This window comes from Leuciscus leuciscus, assembly GCF_965113295.1.
Source record: "Leuciscus leuciscus genome assembly, chromosome: 6".
In the NCBI taxonomy this organism is placed as follows: Eukaryota; Metazoa; Chordata; class Actinopteri; order Cypriniformes; family Leuciscidae; genus Leuciscus; species Leuciscus leuciscus.
In genome coordinates, this window is record NC_138730.1 from 23459536 (window position 1) to 23484476 (window position 24941).

The 24941-nt window shown below is 38.5% G+C and overlaps 1 protein-coding gene across 1 annotated transcript; it reads right to left on the bottom strand.

The window, feature by feature from the left end:
• Nucleotides 1-14: 14 nt before the first annotated feature.
• Nucleotides 15-24567, bottom strand: LOC309500652 (ADAMTS-like protein 2). Its single transcript, XM_082172310.1, has 18 exons — nucleotides 24379-24567; nucleotides 21680-21822; nucleotides 19477-19552; nucleotides 19156-19258; nucleotides 18683-18828; nucleotides 17607-17730; nucleotides 17030-17110; nucleotides 16765-16940; nucleotides 14753-15185; nucleotides 13446-13794; nucleotides 12097-12200; nucleotides 11877-12003; nucleotides 11534-11747; nucleotides 10202-10357; nucleotides 9932-10102; nucleotides 9559-9735; nucleotides 8150-8294; nucleotides 15-705 (listed from the first exon to the last, which is right to left on the bottom strand). Exons 1-18 carry the CDS (start codon nucleotides 24475-24477, stop codon nucleotides 584-586), a joined length of 2946 nt encoding a protein of 981 aa, XP_082028436.1. The 5' UTR covers nucleotides 24478-24567; the 3' UTR covers nucleotides 15-583.
• Nucleotides 24568-24941: the final 374 nt, after the last annotated feature.

Genomic DNA, 24941 nt, shown 5'->3' on the forward strand with positions numbered 1-24941 from the left:
AAAACATGTTTAGTTCAGTACATTTGCTTTCATTAATTTGACTTCTGCAAGAGTGTCTTTTACAGGTTAGTTACAAAAGCATGAATGTTTACAGTATGGGTGAACACAATAGTCTGGATGTATGAGAAAAAAAAGACAGCCCAGATCTCAAATCCGCTTCAGTTTTATTTCTTCTTCCAGACCAAAAGTGGACACAAAAAACAAACAAAACAAAAAACAAAAAAACTTTGTACATACATATATCATACGATGTGTTTAGAAGTATGTAAGAGCAGAATCAAGGCTTCTACAGTACACAGGAGGAGCCTGTACAGTTGTTTGATCAGAGAACAGTGTGTCTCTATCATCAGTAGACCCACGGCTCCTCCGCAGTCCAGTTACAGGAGCTGCCTTTCCTGGGACCACTTAAGGGCCAGTGCCCTTTTGATATAGCACCTTTCTTTAAGGAGGGGAGTGACAGCAATGAGGGTTGGAGGGCTGGACTATGGACAGGCAGGGGTAAAGTTCTGGGTTCAGTGCGTCCAGTATATGGAGGAGGGTCTTCACATTAACTGCCAGGCCACAGTGAGGAGCCAGACAGACTCTACTGGCTCTTGTTTCTGCAGGACAGACAGCAGGCCTTCCTGTAGTACCAGTGAGTACACAACTTCACCCGCAGGACAAGGTCACAGTTGGCTGTCGCTTTATCCTGACAAGCATCCTCAGCTGGGGAAAAATAGAAAACAGACTATTTTAAAAGACATCAAAGATGTGAAACTTGATTCTTACATCATTAATTTGTATTAATTATATAATTATTATAACTTTTTAAATGTTAAAATCACAATAGCAATAAATAAATAAATAAATAAATAAAATGTTTTTTTGCTAGTTTAATAGCTGAGAAAGTAATATAATAAATACATAAAGTAGGCTACATACATTTCAATATTTACATGTACAGTAAGAATCAGTTTACTGTAATCTGTAATAGTGGAGAAAGCTATATAATAAATACATACATACATACATTTAAATATATATATATATATATATATATATATATATATATATATAAAATACATTAGTTAATTCGTAAAAAAATGTGTTGGGCAACGCCAATCTTCTGATGGTGTGTTTGCTCTTGTCTTTTGTCAGATCGTTGTGGTGCTCATGTCTGCTGGTTCTCTCTGTTAAGTGTGTTGTCAGTTCTCTGTGCCAGTGCGTTTGCTTCCTGTTTGTGTTCTGGATTTTTTCTGCCTCACTGTTTGCTGGATTACTAACTGGATTTACCGATCGGCTGACGACGCTCAGCCCATTGCAGTCTCCTCTCTGCCAAGGCCTACAGTTCTCCATTTTCAACCCAAGACATCTGACTACATTTCTTTGATTTTTTACTGTTTATTAAATAAACTATTGAACTGCATTCACGACTGGATCCTGAGTTATTTCCTTGGTATAATTAAGATTCCAAAAGATTGACCTGTTTGTTTGGTTTATTATATAGGACAGTGTAGATGAGACAGGAAAAAAGAAATAGGGAGGAGAGAGAGGGGAACAAGACAGGCAAAGGACCATGAACTTATCATTTCTTGAAATTGTGACTTTCATTTCACGTAATTACAATCACACAATATCTCATAATTGTGGCTTTATCACACAATTTTGCATTTATATCATCTCACATGACTTTATGGGCCTCATTTATAAAAACGTGCATATCATATGCGCACCCAGACAGAAACACTGGGTGCTTCTCATTTCTTATTTGTGCATCCTCGTTTCCTTTCCTCGTGTCTCAGCTCCACCCCCTGTAGGATGCGAGGGAAGGCTGCAAGGAAAGAAAATGAGGACAGAGGAATCAAATGAAATTTTTTTTATACATTGGAATTCTTGATCACTCGAGCGTCACTTCACCGCGTCAGCAGCGCTCAAAGGATCTGCTCTTATGTTGTTGCAGTTTATTTAAGAAATTCATAATAAATAATAATAAAGCAAGATACCCTGTTGAACTACACTCACCTAAAGGATTATTAGGAACACCTGTTCAATTTCTCATTAATGCAATTATCTAATCAACCAATCACATGGCAGTTTCTTCAATGCATTTAGGGGTGTGGTCCTGGTCAAGACAATCTCCTGAACTCCAAACTGAATGTCAGAATGGGAAAGAAAGGTGATTTAAAGCTATTTTGAGCGTGGCATGGTTGTTGGTGCCAGACGGGCCGGTCTGAGTATTTCACAATCTGCTCAGTTACTGGGATTTTCACGCACAACCATTTCTAGGGTTTACAAAGAATGGTGTGAAAAGGGAAAAACATCCAGTATGCGGCAGTCCTGTGGGCGAAAATGCCTTGTTGATGCTAGAGGTCAGAGGAGAATGGGCCGACTGATTCAAGCTGATAGAAGAGCAACTTTGACTGAAATAACCACTTGTTACAACCGAGGTATGCAGCAAAGCATTTGTGAAGCCACAACACGCACAACCTTGAGGCGGATGGGCTACGACAGCAGAAGACCCCACCGGGTACCACTCATCTCCACTACAAATAGGAAAAAGAGGCTACAATTTGCACGAGCTCACCAAAATTGGACAGTTGAAGACTGGAAAAATGTTGCCTGGTCTGATGAGTCTCGATTTCTGTTGAGACATTCAGATGGTAGAGTCAGAATTTGGCGTAAACAGAATGAGAACATGGATCCATCATGCCTTGTTACCACTGTGCAGGCTGTTGGTGGTGGTGTAATGGTGTGGGGGATGTTTTCTTGGCACACTTTAGGCCCCTTAGTGCCAATTGGGCATAGTTTAAATGCCACGGCCTACTTGAGCATTGTTTCTGACCATGTCCATCCCTTTATGACCACCATGTACCCATCCTCTGATGGCTACTTCCAGCAGGATAATGCACCATGTCACAAAGCTCGAATCATTTCAAATTGGTTTCTTGAACATGACAATGAGTTCACTGTACTAAAATGGCCCCCACAGTCACCAGATCTCAACCCAATAGAGCATCTTTGGGATGTGGTGGAACGGGAGCTTCGTGCCCTGGATGTGCATCCCACAAATCTCCATCAACTGCAAGATGCTATCCTATCAATATGGGCCAACATTTCTAAAGAATGCTTTCAGCACCTTGTTGAATCAATGCCACGTAGAATTAAGGCAGTTCTGAAGGCGAAAGGGGGTCAAACACAGTATTAGTATGGTGTTCCTAATAATCCTTTAGGTGAGTGTATGTGAGATGTGTGGTTTATATAAACTGCAAAGGTAAAGTATAAATTAAAATGATTGTGACCGATGTGAAGGGGGAGAAGAATTTATACGTGCGTCACGTTTAGTCGATAAAACTCTTCCGCATAGGATACACCTGTGTATCCTCGATCATAACTCCTCAGGAAGCCTCCTCACTCCTCGATCCTCGCCTCCTCGTGGAGCAATTAGAGAAATGAGATGTCCTTCAAGATGGCTGAGCTCGATCGGTTTCCGGGTCATAGGATGGAGGACGGAGGAGCGAGGAGACGAGGAGGGATAATGAGAAGCACTCATAGTGTTAGCCCAGATCCGGGCAGAGGTGGACAAAGTACACAACTTCCTTACTTGCGTGAAAGTACAGATACTACTGGTCAAATATTACTCTGTTACAAGTAAAAGTTGTAAAGACCGAATTTTATTTAAAGGGATACTTCAAGATTTAGCATTCAGCTTTGTATTAGTAGAAAACCTGTAGTATTTTCGAATTACCGTGCTTTCCACCCTCATATCCCCCTGAGATGAGAGATTTATGTATTTTTTGTCTGGAAAAAATCCTCCGATGACGCAAAAATCGTCATTTTGCGTCATCTGAGGATTTTTTGGCCAGAGGCTACAGCCAGTAGGAGGGGCTGTCCCGCATGTTTTCAACCAGCCCATAGGAGGTGGGATCTCACTCACAGAATGTACACATAGTTTCAGCCATCTTTCTTTGGAAGCTAAGCTAACAGGCTCTTGTTCTGTGGAGAAAGCTAGTAGGGGTTACCATCCTCTTTTTCCCGGACATGTCCGGCCGTCGAGATCGTCCAAAATCTCCCGCGCCCCTCAGTCTCGTCCTGCTCGCCACAGTAAACATAATGAATGGCAACTGTAGAACGCAAAAGCCGAATCCCGGACATTTTGGGGCGATCTCGAAATCCCAGGCAAACTCGTCACAGAGTTTCACTAGTAGATTAGCCTTGCGTGGCTTGGGAGTGGCCTCCTAGGGCAGCGAAGCAAGTGCATTCTGGGAGTTGTTGTCTTTCATCCACATAAGCCAAAAATAAATTTTCTGGCTTTTCTCAGTCTAGAAAGCTCCAAATTCAAAAATTATTCTACATAAATGACCTATTTTAAATACACATTCATCTTTCCAGAGGTGAAGTATCCCTTTAAGTAAAAGTACAGAAGTACTTGTTTTTAAAAGTACTTAAGTAACAAAAGTAACAAAAGTAAATGTCAATGCATTGTTTTATTATTGTTGCACTGTTGTATGTAATCCTTACAGTACCTTATGCCTCTGAATCTATGCCTGCCTGCCTACCTACCCTTATATCAATATCACATTTATTTCCAGAACACAGTTCCAGTAGTGGGATTGAATGTGAGATTGAATAAGTGCAATCAATAACATCCTCAATGGTTTCAGACACCCAAATGGCTGTTCCCTCAAATAGTGCCCTATTTAAAGTTTTTTGGCTTTTAGTATGAATGAATGTTAACTTTACTGTTATCTATAAGTTAGTGTGCTCCAAAACAATGACAAAATTCGCATTTAGAAGACCAAACCCAACGTTGAATGTCAGAATCCAACGTCAGATTGACATTAATCTCCAACGTTGGACAGATGTCGTGTTGACATCAGAAACCAACATCAAGTCGGGTTTTTCATTTTCAACCAAAATCCAACGTTTGTGCGACGTTGGATGTTGACGTCAATCTGACGTCGGGTTCTGACATCAATCCGACTTTCATTTCCAACCAAAATGCAACCCCTGCAACCAAAATCATCCCCTGACTGACGTTACTACTTTCTACTCAATGACCTTGACAGAAATGTAGTGGAGTAAAAAGTACGATATTTGTCTTTCAAATGTAGTTTGAAAGCTGGCATCGTGCTGCCCCCTCCACCCCCTGCATCTGTATTAAACATCAGACAATCGGATGTCTTTCACCTTTTTAGTCACTGTAATCCACGGAAAAGTCCTAGCCCTGACAAAATCTGTGGTAATATCCTCAAGCATTGTGCAGAACAGTTAGCCCTGTGTTCACTGACATTTTTACGCCTCTCTTAATCTCTGTAAAGTCCCCATCCTGTGGAAAACATTTACAATTGTACCCGTGCCAAAACTGCCAAGACTCACAGAGTCCAATGACTTCCGACCAATTGCGTTGACATCATTGGTCATGAAGTGCCTGGAGCGCCTGGTAAAGAGGTACATTGTATTACAAACCCACCATCTTATGGACCCCCTGCAATTCGCTCATCAAGCCTCCAGGGGGGTGGACGATGCAATTTTGACATTAATGCACCTTTTGCATAATCACCTTTAGAAACCTACTAAGACTCCTACTAAGATTTTATTTGTGGACTTTTCATCTGCTTTTAACACCATGCAACCTAAAATTCTTGCAGACATTTTAGCCAGTGAATTCTATTTTAATTCAGGTATTATTAATTGGATCATGGACTTTCTTACCAGTAGAGTCCAGCGGGTTAGAGTGGGCTCATTTCTGTCTGATGTGATGATAACATCCATAGGCTCTCCACAAGGATGTGTTCTATCTCCTTTACTATTTATTTTATACACAAATTCATGCACTAGCACTTTTAAAAACAGGCACTTTATTAAATATGCAGATGACACAGCTCTAGTGAGTCTGCTACAGGATGGGGACGTAGATCATGGGCCAGTTTTAGACTCCTTTTTAGAATGGTGCAATAAGTCACACTTAATTTAAATACCAATAAGACCAAAGAAATGTCCATAGATTTTAGAAAGTCACAGCAACCCACCGACACTTTTATCAATGGGGAGATTATTCAGGTTGTTGCAAACTATAAATACCTTGGCATTGTACTGGACAACAAGCTTAAATGGGACTCATGCACACTAAGACACAGCAAAGAATGTTCTTTTTAAAGAAACTGCTTGCTTTTAATGTCAATAAGAAAATGCTTCAGATATTTTTTACTGCTTTTGTTGAAAGTGTTTTAACTTGCTGTATTATCTGTTGGTTCGGAAATGCCACTGAATCACGGAAAAAGATGATCAGTAAAACAGTTACTACTGCCAGCAAATTATTTGGGATAACACTACTGAGCATTGAACACATTTACAAAGACAGAATGGTGAGAAAGGCCAATAATATTGTATGTGATTACACACACCCGTTGGCATCTTATTTTAAACTACTGCCCTCACCCCTTCTGACCAAGAACAGATCTAAATTTTCTTTTGTACCACAAGCCATAAAAGCCTTAAATCAGTCAAAATAAGCTAGATCTCCAGCTGGCCTGGTCAGGGTGTATAGTGTATTGCATTGTATTGTATTTGTTTGTGTCAAATGCCTGATGTCCTGTCATGAAGTGCCTTGCGACTGCGCCGCAAACCCAATTGCCCCACGGGGACAATAAAGTTATCTACTACTACTACGACTGCTAGTGAAGTTAAAGTAAAACGTTTCCAGAAAAAAATTATACTCAAGTACAGATACTCAAAAAGTGTACAAAAGTACAGTACTCAGGTAAATGTATTTTGTTACTGTCCACCTCTGGATCTGGGCCACATCTGGTACATGTGGATTTAACGCGTACCAGATGTGGGCCGAATCTGGGCCGACACTCTGTTGCTGTCTGGGCAGATTTCAACTTAGAGTGTTGAAATCCACGTCAACGTTCATATTTATAAAAACGGTCTTTAAAGTGTAAAAGTGCTTAGCGCCACATCAGGATCTAAGCAGACGTACACACTTTTCCTTGTGGCAGAGAGTCGAAGTCCTGCAGATATTTGGAAGTCTAAACAATTTTTGCTGTTCGCCATTCTCAATTAAAGCATTTGGATATTGACTGGTCCTCTTTTATATTTTAATGATATTAATTAGGCGGCATTTACAAGGTGGAGATCTGAAATCATTCAGCTGCGCAACATTTTAAGATCATTTGCGATGTATAGATTTCACATTTGGAAGAGAGGCGTACGCACATTTGCTGTGCAGACATTCGTTCTCTGAATCACCCATAGGACATTTGAGAAATGATCGTAAGATCAAATGCAGTATGGAAAACATTTTATAAATGAAAATATTTTATAAATGAGGCCCCATTTCCCATAATTGTGACTTTATTTCCAACCAACGTTGTGACATTTTTTTTGTTATAAGTATATTTGTGGCATTTTTATGCCTTTTTTAGAAACTAGCAAGAGGAGAAAGGGGACCGGGACAAGCATAGAACCGGTGTTAAGATTTAAACTCAGGTTCAAATCCCATGGGACTGTCTGTTTGACTGAAAAACAGTGGAATGGGTGGAGTGTTTGGGAAACCTGTTTGGAAACTATCATGATTTTTGCAGTACGGCTTGTTGCACAGACATTACACACTTCACCTTCATTAGGCAAGTCTTTGCAGAGATGTCGATAAAAGCGCTTTAAGTAGATCTCGATGAACATCAGCGACTGCAGGTCTGTACCATGTTCTCCCTACTAAATCTCTGACTGAGAACAAGGAATGTCACTGCTGTCCAAAAACACAAAATTGGCTGCCAAATTGACAACATGCATAATGCACTTGCCCTGCAAAGCTTAAAAACAACAAAGCATTAATCTGGTCTAAATTTCACAGGAATTAGCTTGTGTTGTGCCAAGATAGATCCACATGTGCTTTTAATTGAGCCAAGCGTTTTAACACGCACTCGTTGCTGTGTTTTATTAAAAGGTACAGCGTAAACTACTTACAACTGGCATGATCAAATAACAGCCTTGCCAGAGTGCGTCCTTATAGCATCTCTCCAAATAAAGATCGATTTTCTTTTCAATTCTCTCAGGGCCTGTCTTATTGAAAATCTGCTGTCCGTATCCAAGCTTAGACCATCTCAAGCTGCTCTAGAAACCTCAATCTATATTTGTATTGTAGTGCTGTGGTTTGCTTTAACAGTACCTGGTGGCTCAGTGGTGCAGGGCTGCACCTCACAGCTCTGTCTGGCCTCTGGTCTCAGTGTTGAATCACAGCTATGGCCCAGTTCTTCTCCTTGATAACACTTGACCTCTCGCACACGCACTCCAATCCCACATGTCTTACTGCACTGCAGGGCACAGACATACACACAAACACATGTGTGAGCGGCTAACATTTTAATGAACTATTAACAAGAACAGTAACAAGAACAGAGAAATCACAGCCTGTTTGCACTGATGACTTTCAAAGAGATGTGCAAAAGCAAATATTTTCTAAAATGTTGGTCTTACAGAAGCCCTTTATAATTAGGCTGGGTTACAGTCATGTGCATCAGATACCATACAGGAGTGTTTCTTAAAGTGCTGACACATTCATTTTCGGAAAAAAAGGTCTGTTGTCCTTGATGCATGTAGCACTCCTCACATAGAAGTCACTTTTAAGCCTGTTGGTCAATGTGGCAAATTTGTGTGACCAACCTGCACATGAGCAAAATCATCAAAATTGTGGGGAACTTTTACACCGTCACATGAAATTCCAGATCGTGCGGATTCCTATTTAAATGACTGGATTTCACTCGCAAAATTCCCCCAAGCAAATGTGACTGCACCTTTAGGAGGCGTTCACATAGGACATGTTCTTGAGCTCACAAGTGCGATTTCATGTCTCAGAATTGAGACTTTATTTCTCACAACTGCAATTTTATTTCTAGTAATTGCAACTTTTATCTCTTGTCATTTTAATTAAATCCCACAATACCTCATAACTGAGACTTTCTCTCGCAAGTTTGACTTTATATTGTCTCACAACTTAATTTCTCGTAATTGTGATTTTAAATGTCACAATTTCCTGTAATTGTGACTTTTATTTATTGTAATTGCAATTCAATTCTATACTATCTCATAATTCTGGCTTTATCTAACAATTTTGACTTTTATCATCTCACACACTTATTTTTGCATAATTGTGAGTTTAAATCCGACAATTTGTTGTAATTGTGACTTTATATCTCACATTTGTAACTTGATTTCTCATCATTGTGGCTTTATTTCTTGTAACCGAGGCTCCATTTCTCACGACGTGACTATGTCTCACAATAGTGACTTTATTTCTTATTTTAAACAGGCTTCCATAAATGACCAGTAGGATGTTGAACATCTACTCAATGGAAATCAAAATTATAACTGAGATTTTAAATTGATTTGTACAGTTTAAAAATGGCACATGACATTTTGTGTAATACCTAGAATTTTGAACGACACTGTCACAGCATGAGCCTAATATGTAAACATCCCAATGAACTTGCAACCAATGGCATAAATTGAATTCTATAGAACATATCAAATTTAATAATGAGTTTCCAAACCAGTTAAACTATAATAACCACTCCTAACCTGGGACCAGGAAGTAGTGAACCACTTGGAGCAGGGTCTCTCGAAACAGGCCACACTGTCTGCAGGCCTGAGGGATCTGTCACACATCCGTTCGGGGAACTCCTTGAACACACCACCCTCCAGCCCTGCACACACCACCTGACGCGTCTTCACCCCACGGCCACATGTGGCATTACACTGGGAATGTTCAAGACAAAATACTACAGTAAAAAACTCATACACATAGGAGCCGTGTTGTTATCGTTCACTAAAACTAAAATCGAACCAATTAAAAATATTGATAAATATTATAATAGTACAAAAATAATGCTAATAACACAGCATAGGAGATGGATGGGAAGAGTTAGCGTTCATAAACCGCAGTTCAGCTCACCTGTTCCCACTCTTGTTCCACCCAGTGGGCATGGCAGTTTTTGTCTCCGCACGGATGCACCGCCAGCGGCTTGAGCTCTGGATCACACTGCCCATCAGAAATCACCTTCCCATTACTGTTCTTACACACCACGTAGCGTCTCATCCTGCCCTCCCCACACGGCCCTGAGCACTTAGAGAGGGAGAAACAAAGACACATAATGTCATGTTTAATGGACAATCTATTTGAAGTTTCTATGTGATATTTTACAGGATGTTTTCTGAAACCCACCGGCCCCCAGTCAGAGACGGTCCACCTGCGGTCACAAGGCGGCCCCTCACACTCTCTCTGGCTGGCCGGTCTGGTGGATTCGTTACAGAGTCTGGCCTCCATGGAGCAGCGCACCTCACGGCTCCTCACCCCACGACCGCCGCACCGCGCTGAACACTGTCACAATGAAAAACACTACGGTTCCTGCCACATTCGGCTCACTATGGACACTTTTCATGGACTGTGATGACACATTTCCACAGTTATCAACATAACAGATCTAGTAAAGTGTTTAATATATATATATATTTTTTAAATACACATTTATGACTCTAAACTTTGTATTATACTACCTTGTCAGTAAATAAAAAATAAAAATAAAATTAAAAAAAGGATTAATGCTGCTGCGAGGGTGTTGTGATGGGAAATCTTTCTCTCTTCTGACTGCTGTAATCAATCTCTCTATATTTTTCCCTCTTATGGAAAGTCGTGGAAACACTATTTTGTATTTTTTTCTTTTGCTATTGCAAATGCAAATGCAAATGCAAAAATTATATTTGCTGTCTTGTCCCATTCACCGCTATAGATGTTTACCCAACTATGACGAATTTTGCTTCTGAGAACCCCGCAGATGTGGGTCCATTGGGTTTGAAAGGCACATCCCTTGTGAAAAACAAAAAGTGTGCTTAATTGTACTGAATGTGAACTTTTACTGTACAGATAATATAATATTAATTAAATAAAAGACCACTTAAGTGTACTTAAAGAGAGTATACTTTTATGACTGTTTCTTAAAACACTTGATCATTACAAATGTGTAGTTACAAATATATTTAAATGCATAACATACAGGTTTTAATAGATATTTCGTTTACGATAAATGTCCATTTGTTACTGTCCATTTGGCAGTACACTTTAACCATATTTCAAAGACAATAGAAGTATTGTAAAATAAATGACTTATTACATATAAAGATGTACTCAAGTGGGTTAAAAAAGTTCTCTAAAGTTCAGCTAATTGCATTTAATATAATTTTTAACTATAATACATTTTCATTTAATTCCAATTATCATGCAGTCAAGTGTCTGAAAACATTACATTCTGTACGCCTTTACAGGGACTTTAAGTATATTCTTTTAAAAGTATATTATTTCTGTAATAAGTACTCTTTTTCTCTTTTTTAATTTCCTTTCCACAAGGGTTTTCTGTAAAGCTGATTTGGAGCATACAAATAAACTGAATTAAGATCAATGCAACTAACTGTGAAGGAATACGTCACTTTTGGCATCTAATACTCAGTTCACATGCACATTTTAAATAAAGTCTTGAGACTAAAGGCTTTACACACTGACCTCAGACCAGTCTGAGATCTCCCACTGCGGGCCGCAGCTTTTGCTCTTGCAGGCTTTCCGTGTCATGGGCTTCTGCAGCTCCGCAGCCTGACACAGCGCATCATACACAGTGCTGTCAAATCCCGGCGCCATCATCTTCCAGCAGCGCACCGTGCGGAACTGAAACCCCTCCCCACATGTCCGGGAACACTCGCTCCAGCGACTAGTTTCCCACCTGCCTCAGAATACAGAATACCTATCATCAACAGCATCTGCATCTATGCTTAAGAATTTACTTACTGTATATATTAATGAAGCAAATTATATTAAACTCAATTCACAGCATGAAGTGTCAGTATCAAACCTGGGCAGGCACTCTTTCCCTGTGCAGAACTCATGTGTGGGCTCCGGCCTGGTCAAAGCGTCACAGTAGCTCTCATCCACCTCTGACCCATCATACTTCACACATAAGGCATAAGAAGTGCTTATACCTACAGACACAGAGCATAAGGTCAGGTTCATTGTGTGTTTGCAAATGTGTATCAGTGTCTGTGTATATGCTCTGTGTGGGCTTGTAATTTCACCTGTGGTACACGTTGAGCTGCAGGGTGCATACGCAGATACCTTCCATCTGTACATGTCGGACATGCTGATGTCATGATCCAGAGATTCCACCTCAAACTCATTACTGCCGGAGTAGGAGAAAAGAGAGAGGGAGAGAAAGGACAGAAAAATGTTTGTGAGCAGTGCTGGTTTAAATTACTGATTTTTTTTTTTTTTTTTTTTGGCATGTCACACAATTTAAATATTATGTATTATATACTATATTAAGCTTGTAAAGTGTTAAAATAATGTTTTTCATCAGTCAACATATTTATTCACAGGGAAAAAACAAGTATATTTTAACAAGGAAATAGACCTTTATATGCTATCATACAGTATAGACAAAATGTGCAGATTTTTGTTTTCACTTACACATTACAGTTATATTGTAGCTGAATAATTGTATACATGTTTTAAAATTGTCTTTTTTTAAAGTAAATCATTTGGTTTTAAGAATATTGTGTAATTTTTTTTTTCTTTTGTAAAACAAAAAGGCAAAGTATATAGAAAAAAAAATCCTAAAGAAAACTTAACACTAGATTAAAAATATATATGTATATTACATATATTATATTTAAAAATATATTGCTAAAAGGAAAATGTTCATTCTTTTGTGGTTAGGACAGTGAAAATATTGGCAGGCCAAAAAAAAAAAAAAAAAAACAGCACAAAAAAAATTCTGGTGTAGTTCCACAAGAGTTTATATGGAATTTGACTGAATAAGATGAGACTGGCATTGGTCAACTGAGTTCCAGTTCCAGCTCTTGGTCCTTTCCCTATCCTGTTCCTGTGATTCCTGTCTCAATTCAAACTGTCCTATCAAATAAAGCCAGAAAGGCACAAAAATATAGCTAAAAAAAAAAAAAAACTAAAGCCTGTTGTTTTAGATTACATAGGCTAAAATTGTGCACATAACTCATCAGACCTTGAATTCACCCACCCTGAAACTTTTGTCGCTTTTACACTTTTAAGTATGTTTAAGTCTGAACCAGAATTTGATTCATTGAACTACATTACCATCAATACAGTTACTACAGCAGAAAATGTAAATCCCCTGAGTTCCTGCATATCCATAATTTAAGAAAAGGCTCATTTATGTTTCATAATTTCATGTCAACTTGCCCTCTGAGAATAGAACATTGAAGGCTGGGAAAGGAAAAGCTTTCTACCTTTTTTCTACCCTAACAAGCACATCTGTGGAAAGGTTGCATTGACGTTTTGAAAGATTGGTGCACATTTCCATTCATAACAACTCAAGCCAGACCATGGCAATAAATATGTCAGAGCATTCATTAAAAGGCTCAATCCGCTCAAATGCCCTCTGTCTGACCTCTCACTGTGGGGGGTCTGCACTGGCTCCACCTGGTGGAGCAGGAGAAGGTTGGACTGGTGCTTTGTGGAGTCATTAGTCCTGGGCTCAGGCTGAGGCTCTCCATCTGAACCGTGCATGTCCAGGCTGCCCGGGTAAATCTCCAGTGTCAGGCTGTTGTCCAGTGAAGAGCTGGAGTTGAGCTTGATGATGGCACAACCTGAGAGCGCAGAACCGTCCTTACAGGGCTGTCTGGAGCCTGAGGGCCATTGCGCCCCATCATAGAAGAGACTCTTCAGAACTGGCATAGAGGTGTGATTGGAGTCACTGGAACTAGACGAATCACCGTCAATCAAGTTGGAATCAGGACCTGGACAACAGCAAAGCATGCTTTAATGTGAAATCTGTCAATTAGTCCATGAAATTTTAGAGATTAGATTTCCTTTATCTTATAAAAGTTCTGTACAATATTTACAGTATGTGCACTTAACAATTTGGATTTTTTTTCAATTACTTCTACAGAATGTACTATAGAAAAATTTACTATATTTAATAATAAAGTATACACTACCATTCAAAAGTCTGGGGTCCGTTTAAAAAAAAATAATCAACACTCCTATTCAGCGAGCAAGGATGCATTAAATTGATAAAAAGTTACAGTAAAGACATTTATTTTATAAAAGATTTCTATTTCAAATAAATGCTGTATCATAAAAAATGTATCACGGTTAAAAAAAATTAAAAAAAGTCAACATTGACAATAATAACAAATTATAATGAGTTCTGAAGCATCATGTGACACTGAAGACTGTAGTCCAGCTTCACAGGAATAAATTACTTTACATAAATATATATATATATATATATATATATATATATATATATATATTAAAATAGAAAATAGTATTTAAATTGTAATAATATTGCACAATATTAATGTGTATACCATGTGTATGCACATAATGTGTGTTTTGATCAAATAAACGCATCCTTGGTGAGCATAAGAGACTTCTTTCAAAAACATTAAAAAAATATCTTTCTGACCCCAAAGTTTTGAAAGGTAGTGTATATAATTGTACAATGAACAATGTTTGTTTCATATTGGCAAAATATTCCCGCATTTACATCAATCATGAACCATACTGTAGTTCACATGAACAGAACCCCCTTTTCCGAACAGACCCACGGGTAATTCCCAAGCTAAACAGCTTTTACACAAATCAGACTAAACTAAACTTTACCCTTGTCTGTACCAAAACCTCTAATGTGGAAGCAGAATGAAATGCCAACGAATGAACCCAAAAAGTTTCCCCCTTAAAATGACTTACCAAAACTGCCTTGTGCCTCAAGATGGTGCATTTCATCATCAAGCTCGTTCTGGAGGACCTCACTGGCAGGTCTAAACAACACCAGACCAGGGAGCTCACTGAAGTTTACAGAGGCCTGAAGTCCCCACAACAGCTCCTCATGGCCCACATGCACCTCCACGTTATCTTGGGCTACCAAAGAACTGCTCTGATTGTCTTTCTTTCCATATTCCTTACGAGCCTCGATTTCATTATGAGTGGAGAAGAGTTCCGTAGAGGACGCGTTAACCTTCTGCTCTGCCGATGAAGGGTCTTTGGATGTCTTTGACATCAGATTGCTTATTTGAGGTTGCTCAGGAGTGGAGGCCATGGGAGGTGCCGCTCTCAACTCTGGAGCTCGAGGAACTGTGTATTCATATGTGATGTGAGGCATCTTTCCATTGAGGTTGTAATACTGCACATAAACATACAAAGAAAAAAAAACAGACTGTACTTAAAAAAGTCAAGCCACATTTATTATCGCTTTATAGATTGTTTCAAAGCAGCTTCACATTATTAAACAGGAGAATAACAGTGTTAATGTAAAATTCATCAGTTATGAAACAAATTCAATTTTAGCTGTAAAAATATCCTACAAGAAGTTAATAGCGTCATTATTTAGCACAATATAATTCTATGTTGTTTCAGTTCAGTTCTATAAATGCCAGTGTTGCAAAGTTCATCAGTTATGAAACAAGCTCTGCTGAAGACAACAGTGTCATTATTCAGCTCACGTCAGTTCAATGTTGATTTCAATTCTGTTATAATAGTGTTGATGTTGCAAAGTTACAGTTATTATTCAGCTCAATTCTGTTAAAATTTTGTTCTTATCCGATAGTGCCAGTGCAGTTAAATAAATATTACTAAATATTAGGGGTGTAACGATACCCTCATGTCACGATTCGATACATATCACGATACTGAACTCACGATACGATATTATTGCGATACTCCAAGACATATGATTAAAGGTTAACAAAAACTTTACTGTTTATTAAAATCCTTAATTTGATATTACATTGTGGGTGTAAATGAATAGGCTTTGACTTGGTGCTGAAACCCAATGCACAGGACAATAGTGAGACCAGAATAAAAATATTGATGATTCTGAAGCTGAAAATACAGAATTATTTTTGATGAATATGCTTGCACTCTTTCACAGACTAGATATATTTAAAATAATGTTGTGTTTACTGGTAACATAAAACATTTGGCATTACCAGGACCCACAAATATTCCCCCATTGCATTATTATACATTATATTTAGTAGTTTAATGTAGTACTGATACTAAAACTCGAAACTTGAAATTTTTCTCACACAGTAATTTTTATTTTGGGTGAAATATACACAATACATATTGTTGCATTTTTGTATTGCGATATATTGTGACACAATATATTGTTACACCCCTACTAAATATTAAAGGATTAGTTCACTTTAGAATGAAAATTTCCTGAATGATTTACTCACGTCATTCAAGCTGTGGATGTCTTTCCTTCTTCATTTGAAAAGAAATTAAGGTTTTTGAGGAAAACATTCGCATTTTTTAAAAGGGAAACATTTGCTAGTGCAAGACGAACATTTGTGGTTAAAAAGTATATAAATGTAATTTTTTTTTAGGAAATGACAGATCGTTTCGCTAGATAAGACCCTTATTCCTCGGCTCGGATCGTGCAGAGCTCTTTGAAGCTGCAATGAAACTGCAATTTGGACCTTCAAACCGTTGTACCCCATTGAAGTTCACTATATGGAGAAAAATCCTGGAATGTTTTCCTCAAAAACCTAAATTTCTTTTCTTTTCGACTGAAGACAGAAAGACATGAACATCTTGGATGATGTGGGGGTGAGTAAATTATCAGGAAATTTTCATTCTGAAGTGAACTAATCCTTTAATTGTCTTTAATTATGTATGCTGTCTGAGATATTATCAGATGGTCACATATGAGATCAAATAAAAACATGGTTGTGATTTTTACATACCTATATACCTACCATGACATTCAGGGCCTGATGTGTGGGACCCTGAGCCATGATGTACTCAAAGCCATCAGAGAAGAGGTTAGCCGGCCTCCTATACTTGAAGACCGTCCCAGCAACATGGAAGTTCTGTGGATTGTCAATCACACTGTTCCCATTGAAGAAGAAGTGACCAGCTTCATCAGAGAGAGCTAGAAGATAATGAAAGATACATTTAATCACTCTTTATTGTTCTCTTTGCCCACCAGAATTTTGACTGATCCACCAATGAAACTCTGACCCAAAATATTTTCAGTTTTCCTCCGCTCTATGATTTGGATATCAGTGGCACCAACTGGTATATTGGTTATGAACACATAACCTAAAGACACAAAGACAAACGAAAACATTTTAAATTATTTGCTAAAATAATGCTTGTGTTTAATGACTGTGTCAAATGAAACATCTTCATTAAGGGATAGTCCATCCAAAAATAAAAACTATTGTCATTATTGACTCACCCGATCTCATTCCAAACCCATATGACTTTCTTTGTTCTGTAGAACATAAAAGATATGTTGAAGAATGTTGGTAACCAAACAGTTTCTGTTCCCAATGACTTCTATTGTATGGACAAAAAAACAAAAACAATGGTTGTCAATGGGAACCAAATCTGTTTGGTTACCAACATTCTTCAAAATATTTTTTTTCTGTGCTCTGCAGAAGAAAGAAATTCATACAAGTTTGGAAGAATGTGAGGGTGAGTAAATGATGACAGAATTTAAATTTTGGGGTGAACTATTCCTTTAATTTATTAAATGCATGGAAAAAAGGAAACAGATGGTCTAATCAACCCTTAATGCTAACATAAGATATACCTAACTGTGTGATCCCTTTCCGATAAGATCCTGAGACACGATAACAAGAACCTCCGTTTCCACCACAGACTCCACATTTGTCTATGGTTTTACTGGAATACAATTTCCCATCACACCCTACTACCTGCAACAAAGACAACAGAACAGTTAGCACTGAACTGAAAGTTTACAGTGATCGCTTTACGACACCAAAGAGCTTAAACCAGCCGGTTGCATAAACTGCTTAGACTAGTCTTAAAATTTAGTCACCTACATTTTTTCTTCAAGACTGGTCATAACTTTTTAAAGTCAGTTACATGAGATGGTAGATCGGTCTAATTTGAATTGGAAAAGTTAGATGGAGATTACCCGTTGGTTAACAGAAAGTTGGTCAAACTAGTTCTTAAGACATAGTCTTAACATAATTGCTAAGTTTATGCAACAGGCCCCCTCCATCCCTGATCTCTATCCCATTAGGACACACTTCCTTTTCATCTATTGTTACATTCAGATTACCTTTGCTGCTATCTAACACTAATTTAAAGTTAATCTTTAAAATCACTAATAACACTGTTAAATGTAATCTCTAGAAATACTAAAATGAATTTCTAATTTTCTTTTTTTATATTATAATGTAGTGATGCCTAAATACAATAAAATAAAATAGAAATCAGTTTTTTTAAAGGTACAAAAGGTAACTGGACAAAAGTTACATTTAAATTAATTTAAATATTGGGGGTTAGTTATTTTAATTGTCAGCCTTAACATGCAAATAATTATCGGTCAGAATTTTAAATATTAGTACATAATCAATTTATAATTAAATGTTAGCTCAACAGATTCCATGTTTCCATGTCTGGCTTTATTATAAATGTCGAATAAATTTAAGTGTGAGCTTATTGATGATTCATGATTTCTACACAAAACGGTTAGCTGAGACCCAATGCTATCAACAAATAAAAATTCAATTGAAAAACTGCTTTTGCTAGAATGTCAAGCATCCTACATATAGCATTAACGTAGCCTTCTCGCCTTTCAGAACCTTGGCTTCTTGAAGCTTGGAAATAATCTTTGCACCAAATATTATTCTGACACACCTGACACTGTCCCTCGATGCAAACGCCCTGGTAGATGCCGTCCCTGCAGAAGGTCCCGTCATGGGCAGGCACCAACAGCTGCCTTTCTCCTGTGGTTGTGGTGCACTGGAGGTCACATGGCTTATTGGAGATGTTGATGTAATCATCTGAACAGGAGGTGACATCAGCAAAATATCATTACGATCTAGGCTTTAGAGAATTCCTCTAGAGATAATAGGTATTTATGGCATTGAGAGGCCTCTTTTGTACATAGGGGACTATGGGCTGAGGAAATAATCCTAAAGGGGCATCTGTGAGCTATAATAGAGCTGGCCAGGGGCCAAGACAAGAAATTCAGAAGACTCTAGAACACTGAAAGGCTAAAAGATGGAGAAGGAGAGCAAATTAACTCAGAACACTAGATTTAAAAAAACAAAAAACAGAGAAAGAGAGTGAGGTGGAAAAAGAAAACACACTGAGGGACGTTTTTTTACCCGGATAAAGTGGAACCCACTCATAGTGCTTCCTGCCGAAGGCTTTGGCATTGAATTGAGAGCACTGGTGCTGTTTGAAGCTGATTCTGCTGTTTGGGCACGGCTAGGCAAACATCCAGACAACAATAAAGACACAGCTCGTGAGCCAGGCAGCAGGTCAAACAGCCTGCAGATATTAGAGCTTCAAGCCAACATGTGTAAAAATGCACAGTTATGCCAGTTGGCCTGGATGGAGTATTCCACCCAGTAAACACAGTCACATTATGGATTATAATTGAATTATACACAAGCATCTTTATGAAGATAAACTTTAGGTCATACCTGGTTTGTACACAGCTGATACTGTTTGGATGGTCCAGTGCAGAAGGAACTGTTGATGTTGTGGGTCGACGTCAGTCTGAAAACAGTTCATCTGTATATAAGTCCATCTTGAAGGGACGTAACATTTTTACTCATTCATGAAAGGATCTGCTATGGCGGACAACCGATAAATGGCCGACATTAAAATTCTTTACTATTCCCTCTTAAAAAATAAAACACTTTGAGATCTGTCATTTTAAATGCTACAAGTGAATTAAGGCATCGCAACATGATCAAAAAATGGAAATTCATTTTGAGATTAATTTAAGATTATATTTAACAGTGTTATTAGTGTTTTTAAAGATTAACTTTTAATGGGCATTAGATGGCGACAAAGGTGATCTAAATATAAAAATAGGGGAAATGAGCAACACAATTAAATATCTAATATCAGCAAATACCAATAAATCTTTAATATGGACTGATAACCTTTATGGATCGATATCCCAAGAAAATAGCAATGTTATTTCAGGTTTTTTTTGGGGGAAACAAAAAACTGACACCAGGACTGGACCAAACCGGTCAAGGCTGTTTTTTTTTTTGGGTTAGCACTGGTCTGGTGTTTATTCAGCTTTGGACCAGTGTTATTTTATTATTTATATTAGCCTATAGTTTTTATTAATATTTTGAATTAGCTTTAATTACATTTTTTGTCATTGTTTTACATTGTTGTTGTTTTTATTCCAATTTGGGTTAGTTTTTATTTCGGTTTTAGTTTCAGTTCAGTATTAGCATTTAATTATTTCCAGTAAGCAATTTTAGTGCTTCATATCAAACTTATTTAAATTTTCTAATTGCTGTTTAGTTAAAAGTTGTTCATCTAATATTTATTGACTTTTGTTCATTTAAATGAAGCTAAAATAAAATATAAAATAAATGTGTTTAATAGTTGTAATGTGTTTAGTGTTTAAGTTAACGATAATAACCCTACTGGGAACATTAGCACATCAGCATCCCATACTGGTGGTAACCAGCATGCAAAACAGCATATGCCACTGGGATCTCTCTAAACGTATCCATATATGATTCTCCTCATCTTTCTAGCTCTCTCCATTCCCTCCCCCCACACACACACCTTTCGCTGCCTCCACCATACTGGGAAGTGCTAATGGGAGCCAGCTGGACTGGCTCAGCCAGGGCCCTTATCTTCAGTGGAATCTCCTCAAAATGTTTGACCATTTGCCTTAAGAGCCATTTTATAAATATGTTTGTCATTCTGAGCAGAATTCCCTGTGTCGTGTGGGCCAGTGGATTGATTTTAATTCCACATGACATTCCTCTGGGTGCTCTGGAGGATATTAGTCAAAGGGGAATTCTCTCCCACTTCCCCCCTTTCTCATGTGAGGGTTCACTTGGGTTAGTCTGCGTTCTGGTATAGGCTGAGGAAGGGAAACTCTGTTTTATACACGCTTTATCTTCAATGGATGGGACAATTGTTCACTATTTTCTCTCTTTCTTTGAATAAAATAATAAACTCAAATAAATACTAAATATAAATTAATTAATTTAAAAAAAAATATAAAAAAATTTATAATTAAAGTCCCCATGGGGCAAAATTGACAATTCTTATTTTTCTGAAATATTGACGTATTTATTATTAATAATATATCTATGCATTATTTTTTTAAATCAATGTGCTCTCAAAATCTCTTCTCTGATGATGTTTACTGGCATGAGGGCTGGACAACCTGTCACTCACATGAGATCACAGCAATAGCAAACCACAAATATCAAAAGATCCAATCAAAATCAAGTCCCATGTCCTACATTCTTTCTTGTTTGAGAAGCCGTTTGACTCGGACATACATCGCAATAGGGCAGAAAAGACTTTCACAACTTCTGTTTCATACTGACTTTAAATGTAAACCAGTTACAGATCAAAATTGTTCATGAAATCAAAGTAAAAACGTTAAAGAGGGACTGAGCATTCAGGGCCAAATAATCCAACATTAAATGAATTTTGTTAGTTGATCGTGAGTGACATTACCCGGTGTGAAAAGTGGGTTCAGACCAGGGTCAAATTGACAGCTCTCAACCCATAGTGGAGAACCTTGCACAAAGCATCAGACTTGTCACTTCTGATTAGTACAGATTCAGAGGGTCTTTTTTCCTCGGGTGAGCTGGATCTGTATGAGCATGTGTGTACAAGTTAAGAGTGGTTTACCTCTGCTGCAGACAGTGACGCTCTTGAGAGCGCACTCCTCCTCCACAGGTACGGGAACAGGTGGACCAGCTGCTCCATTCACCCCACCACTGAGCTACCTCGTCTGGCTGCCTCTGGAAATCCTCCCTCCCCTCACTGCTGTCCTGGCAAAGACAGAGACACAGTGCTTCACTGCTGCACACTTGCATGATAACATGGAAAATCTGTAAACAATGGCAATTATTGTCAGACACAACGACTTCTCTGTGTAACTTGTGGGTAAAAGCTGTCATGACTCTCAAGGCACTAATATTAGTCAAATGTTGTTGCAGTACAGGTCTTGTTTACTACAGTATGTAGTATTAACTCAAGTATTAAAAACTTTTAAGACAAAAAGCAACTCAAGACACATTCATAAATAAAATAGAGAGAATAGAGAATAGAGAGCAGAATAAAAAAAGAAAAATAGGACAGTAAGGAAAACACTTTGGCTGAAATTGGAAACAGACTGGCTGTCTATGAATTCAGAAACTCAGACAAGCCTAGACATTAAAGATGAGATAGACTTTGTTACTTAAGAGAGAGAGAGAGAGAGAGAGAGAGAGAGAGAGAGAGAGAGAGAGAGAGAGAGAGAGAGAGAGAGAGAGAGAGATGAGTGGAGGGCAGTTTTAGGGAAGAGATGGAGACGAAGGTGGATGGAGCCCCCCTAACGGCCCAGATGAAAGGGCAAGCGACTGTAGGCAAATTAAGCAGACTCCTGTTGTCTAGACAGCAGGTTAATCACTCCTCTTCAAGCCGTGCATCAGTGAGCTTTAACACAGCACAGGCACGGCTCCTCTTGAAAGTCTTGTGAAGCTCTCAAAGAGAAGAGCTGCCCAGCATGGTTGATCTCAAACCAGCTTTAATGGTCAACGTTTGGATTTTGGTATAAGGAAGCGGATTTACACAAAGACCATTTTCTTCCTAGAGCTTTATGCACCCGTTGACCCATCCTGAATAGTGTGCTGTTCAGTCCACAACTGACATTTGGAAAGTTATGGTATATTTAAGCATGAAATCCACTTGTTTGAAAGTGACATTTTGTCAAAGATGTGCACATAGATGTGTCTTTTTTCACAACTGAGTCTCTTTAGAAGCATGATTACAGTAGAATACGGACTAACAGTAGAATATGACCCTTAAAGCAAGAACACTGACTATTACTGCAGGCTTGTAGAAATGCATAATCATGGGATGTTTTGTAGTAGGCTAAGGATTTTTGGCAGCCCCCCTCTACAAACCCAAACAGCTTGGCTAGAGCCACAGTATCCCCCGCCCCAAACGCAGGGGATCTTAAGGGGATCTTGTCCAAACAAGGGTCTGCATGCCCATATGTTTTTTATCTGAATGCCCTCTAGATGTTTATATTCTAAATAGACAATAGACTTTTCCCCACTTTCTAATGCAGTCCTGGAGACCCCCTATGGAGACCACATGGGCCCAATGAGTTTCGAAATGTCACTTCAGTTGAGTTTAGTCTGCTGATGCTAGAACACGGCGCCGGTTAGGTCGAACTTGTTATATTAACATTCTGAATGAGCATCAAAACATATTTTATAGTAACAGTATTGCTTTCAAACAGCATGTAGGCTATGGCTATAACGCCCATAAATGTTAGACCAAACAACTGAGCGAATAACAATGCTCTATTTATGGACAACCATAGGGATTCGTGAACGAATCGTTCTTTTGATTCGGATCTTTTTTAGTGAATCGGTAGAAAGACCTGTTACAAAACCTGTTTGAACCATTCACGAAACGGACTGAATCAGCGCCAGCGGTTCTTGAGTCAACATTGAAACCGCTCTATCGAAAATGTGGGAAAAAATAGGATGTTTAATAGTAGGAATGGCAGCTTTATAAACACAGATGTTGGTTTTAAGAAATAACATCAAAAACGTTTCCAGCCGAGCGATGTAAATGAATTTTAACCAGTTTAGTATAACGATAAATAGGCTACCAATTATATTTACGATCAAAACGACTTTTGTCCCGATGTGCTGAATAATGCCTGGAACAAAACGAACTGAACACAAGAAAATAACCCCCCCAGAGCAGAGCGTGTAAACTAACAGAATAATAGGAACGCGCGGTGACGTGAATGTCGACTGAATCAGTCTTTTAGCAAGGTGCTTTGAAAATAACTGTTCGAAAGAACCGATTCACGGAAATGAGTCGGACTTCCCATCACTAGATTCACCTCGAATCAACTCAAACATGCAACAGAAAGAAAAGTTGTCACCGGCACGGAGTACAGAAGGCAAGTGAAAAATACATTTTCAATAGGCAAATAAAAAATTGCGCTCACGATGTGTTATTCTCGCGAATGACTAAAACGTGCGTGTGGGTTAATAAATCGCGGAAAAAAAGTAATATTAATGTGTAGTTTTAATTTGGGAAATTCCAGACATAAAAACTCTGTCTGAGCTTTGATCTCAGAATCCGAATGAGCTCAAAACGCGGTATAAAAGAGCAATGCCGTGCTCGTGGACGTGGTCAAACCCGTGTTTTGGTGTGAAAGTTTGACGTTACTCCCGCCACAGAGGCTCTTCTCGCTTCCCGCATTTTAACCGGCATTTGTAACTGAGCGCTTATTCAAAGCAGCGTTAGTAGATCAAGCTTACGACTTCAAGCCCAAAGAGTGTTTCACAGCGATATATACAAAAATGAACGCGATTTACCTTAACATTTGCACCTGCTGCTGTATTAATAATCCATAAGTGTAAGACAAAGTAGTGTAGTAGAATATGTCCGAATCTTGCAGTCCAGAGACAGTACATGGTTCATTTGAGAACAAGGAGACCTCGCCCCCCTGATCTTAACCAAAGACTAAAGAGAGAGAGGGGCTCGCACTTTGAGGTCTAACGGTGAACCAAAGCCTTGATGCATTAATGGCTTTACAACCTGCTGGAAGAAAAGAAAGGGGGCTGGTCAGACCCACTGTGATTGACCTTGTAAATTTCAAAGTACAGCATCCATCTCTATGAGGACCCAGAAACAGAAGTTTGCCTACATTAGTCATGTAACTGGTCTGAGTGAACTACTACTAATAACAGGACAAAGTTCCACAAAGGCTACTAGCTCACTCAGAATCACCTGGCATGTTTTAACATGATATCCTGATCACAGCCTGTCAGTTTTATGCTATTGACATATTCTTTATAATTAATTCGAGCCATAAACATGTGTAGAAGAAAATGTTATAAGGGGTTAAATCTTAAGGGGTTACTGGACCATTTCCATG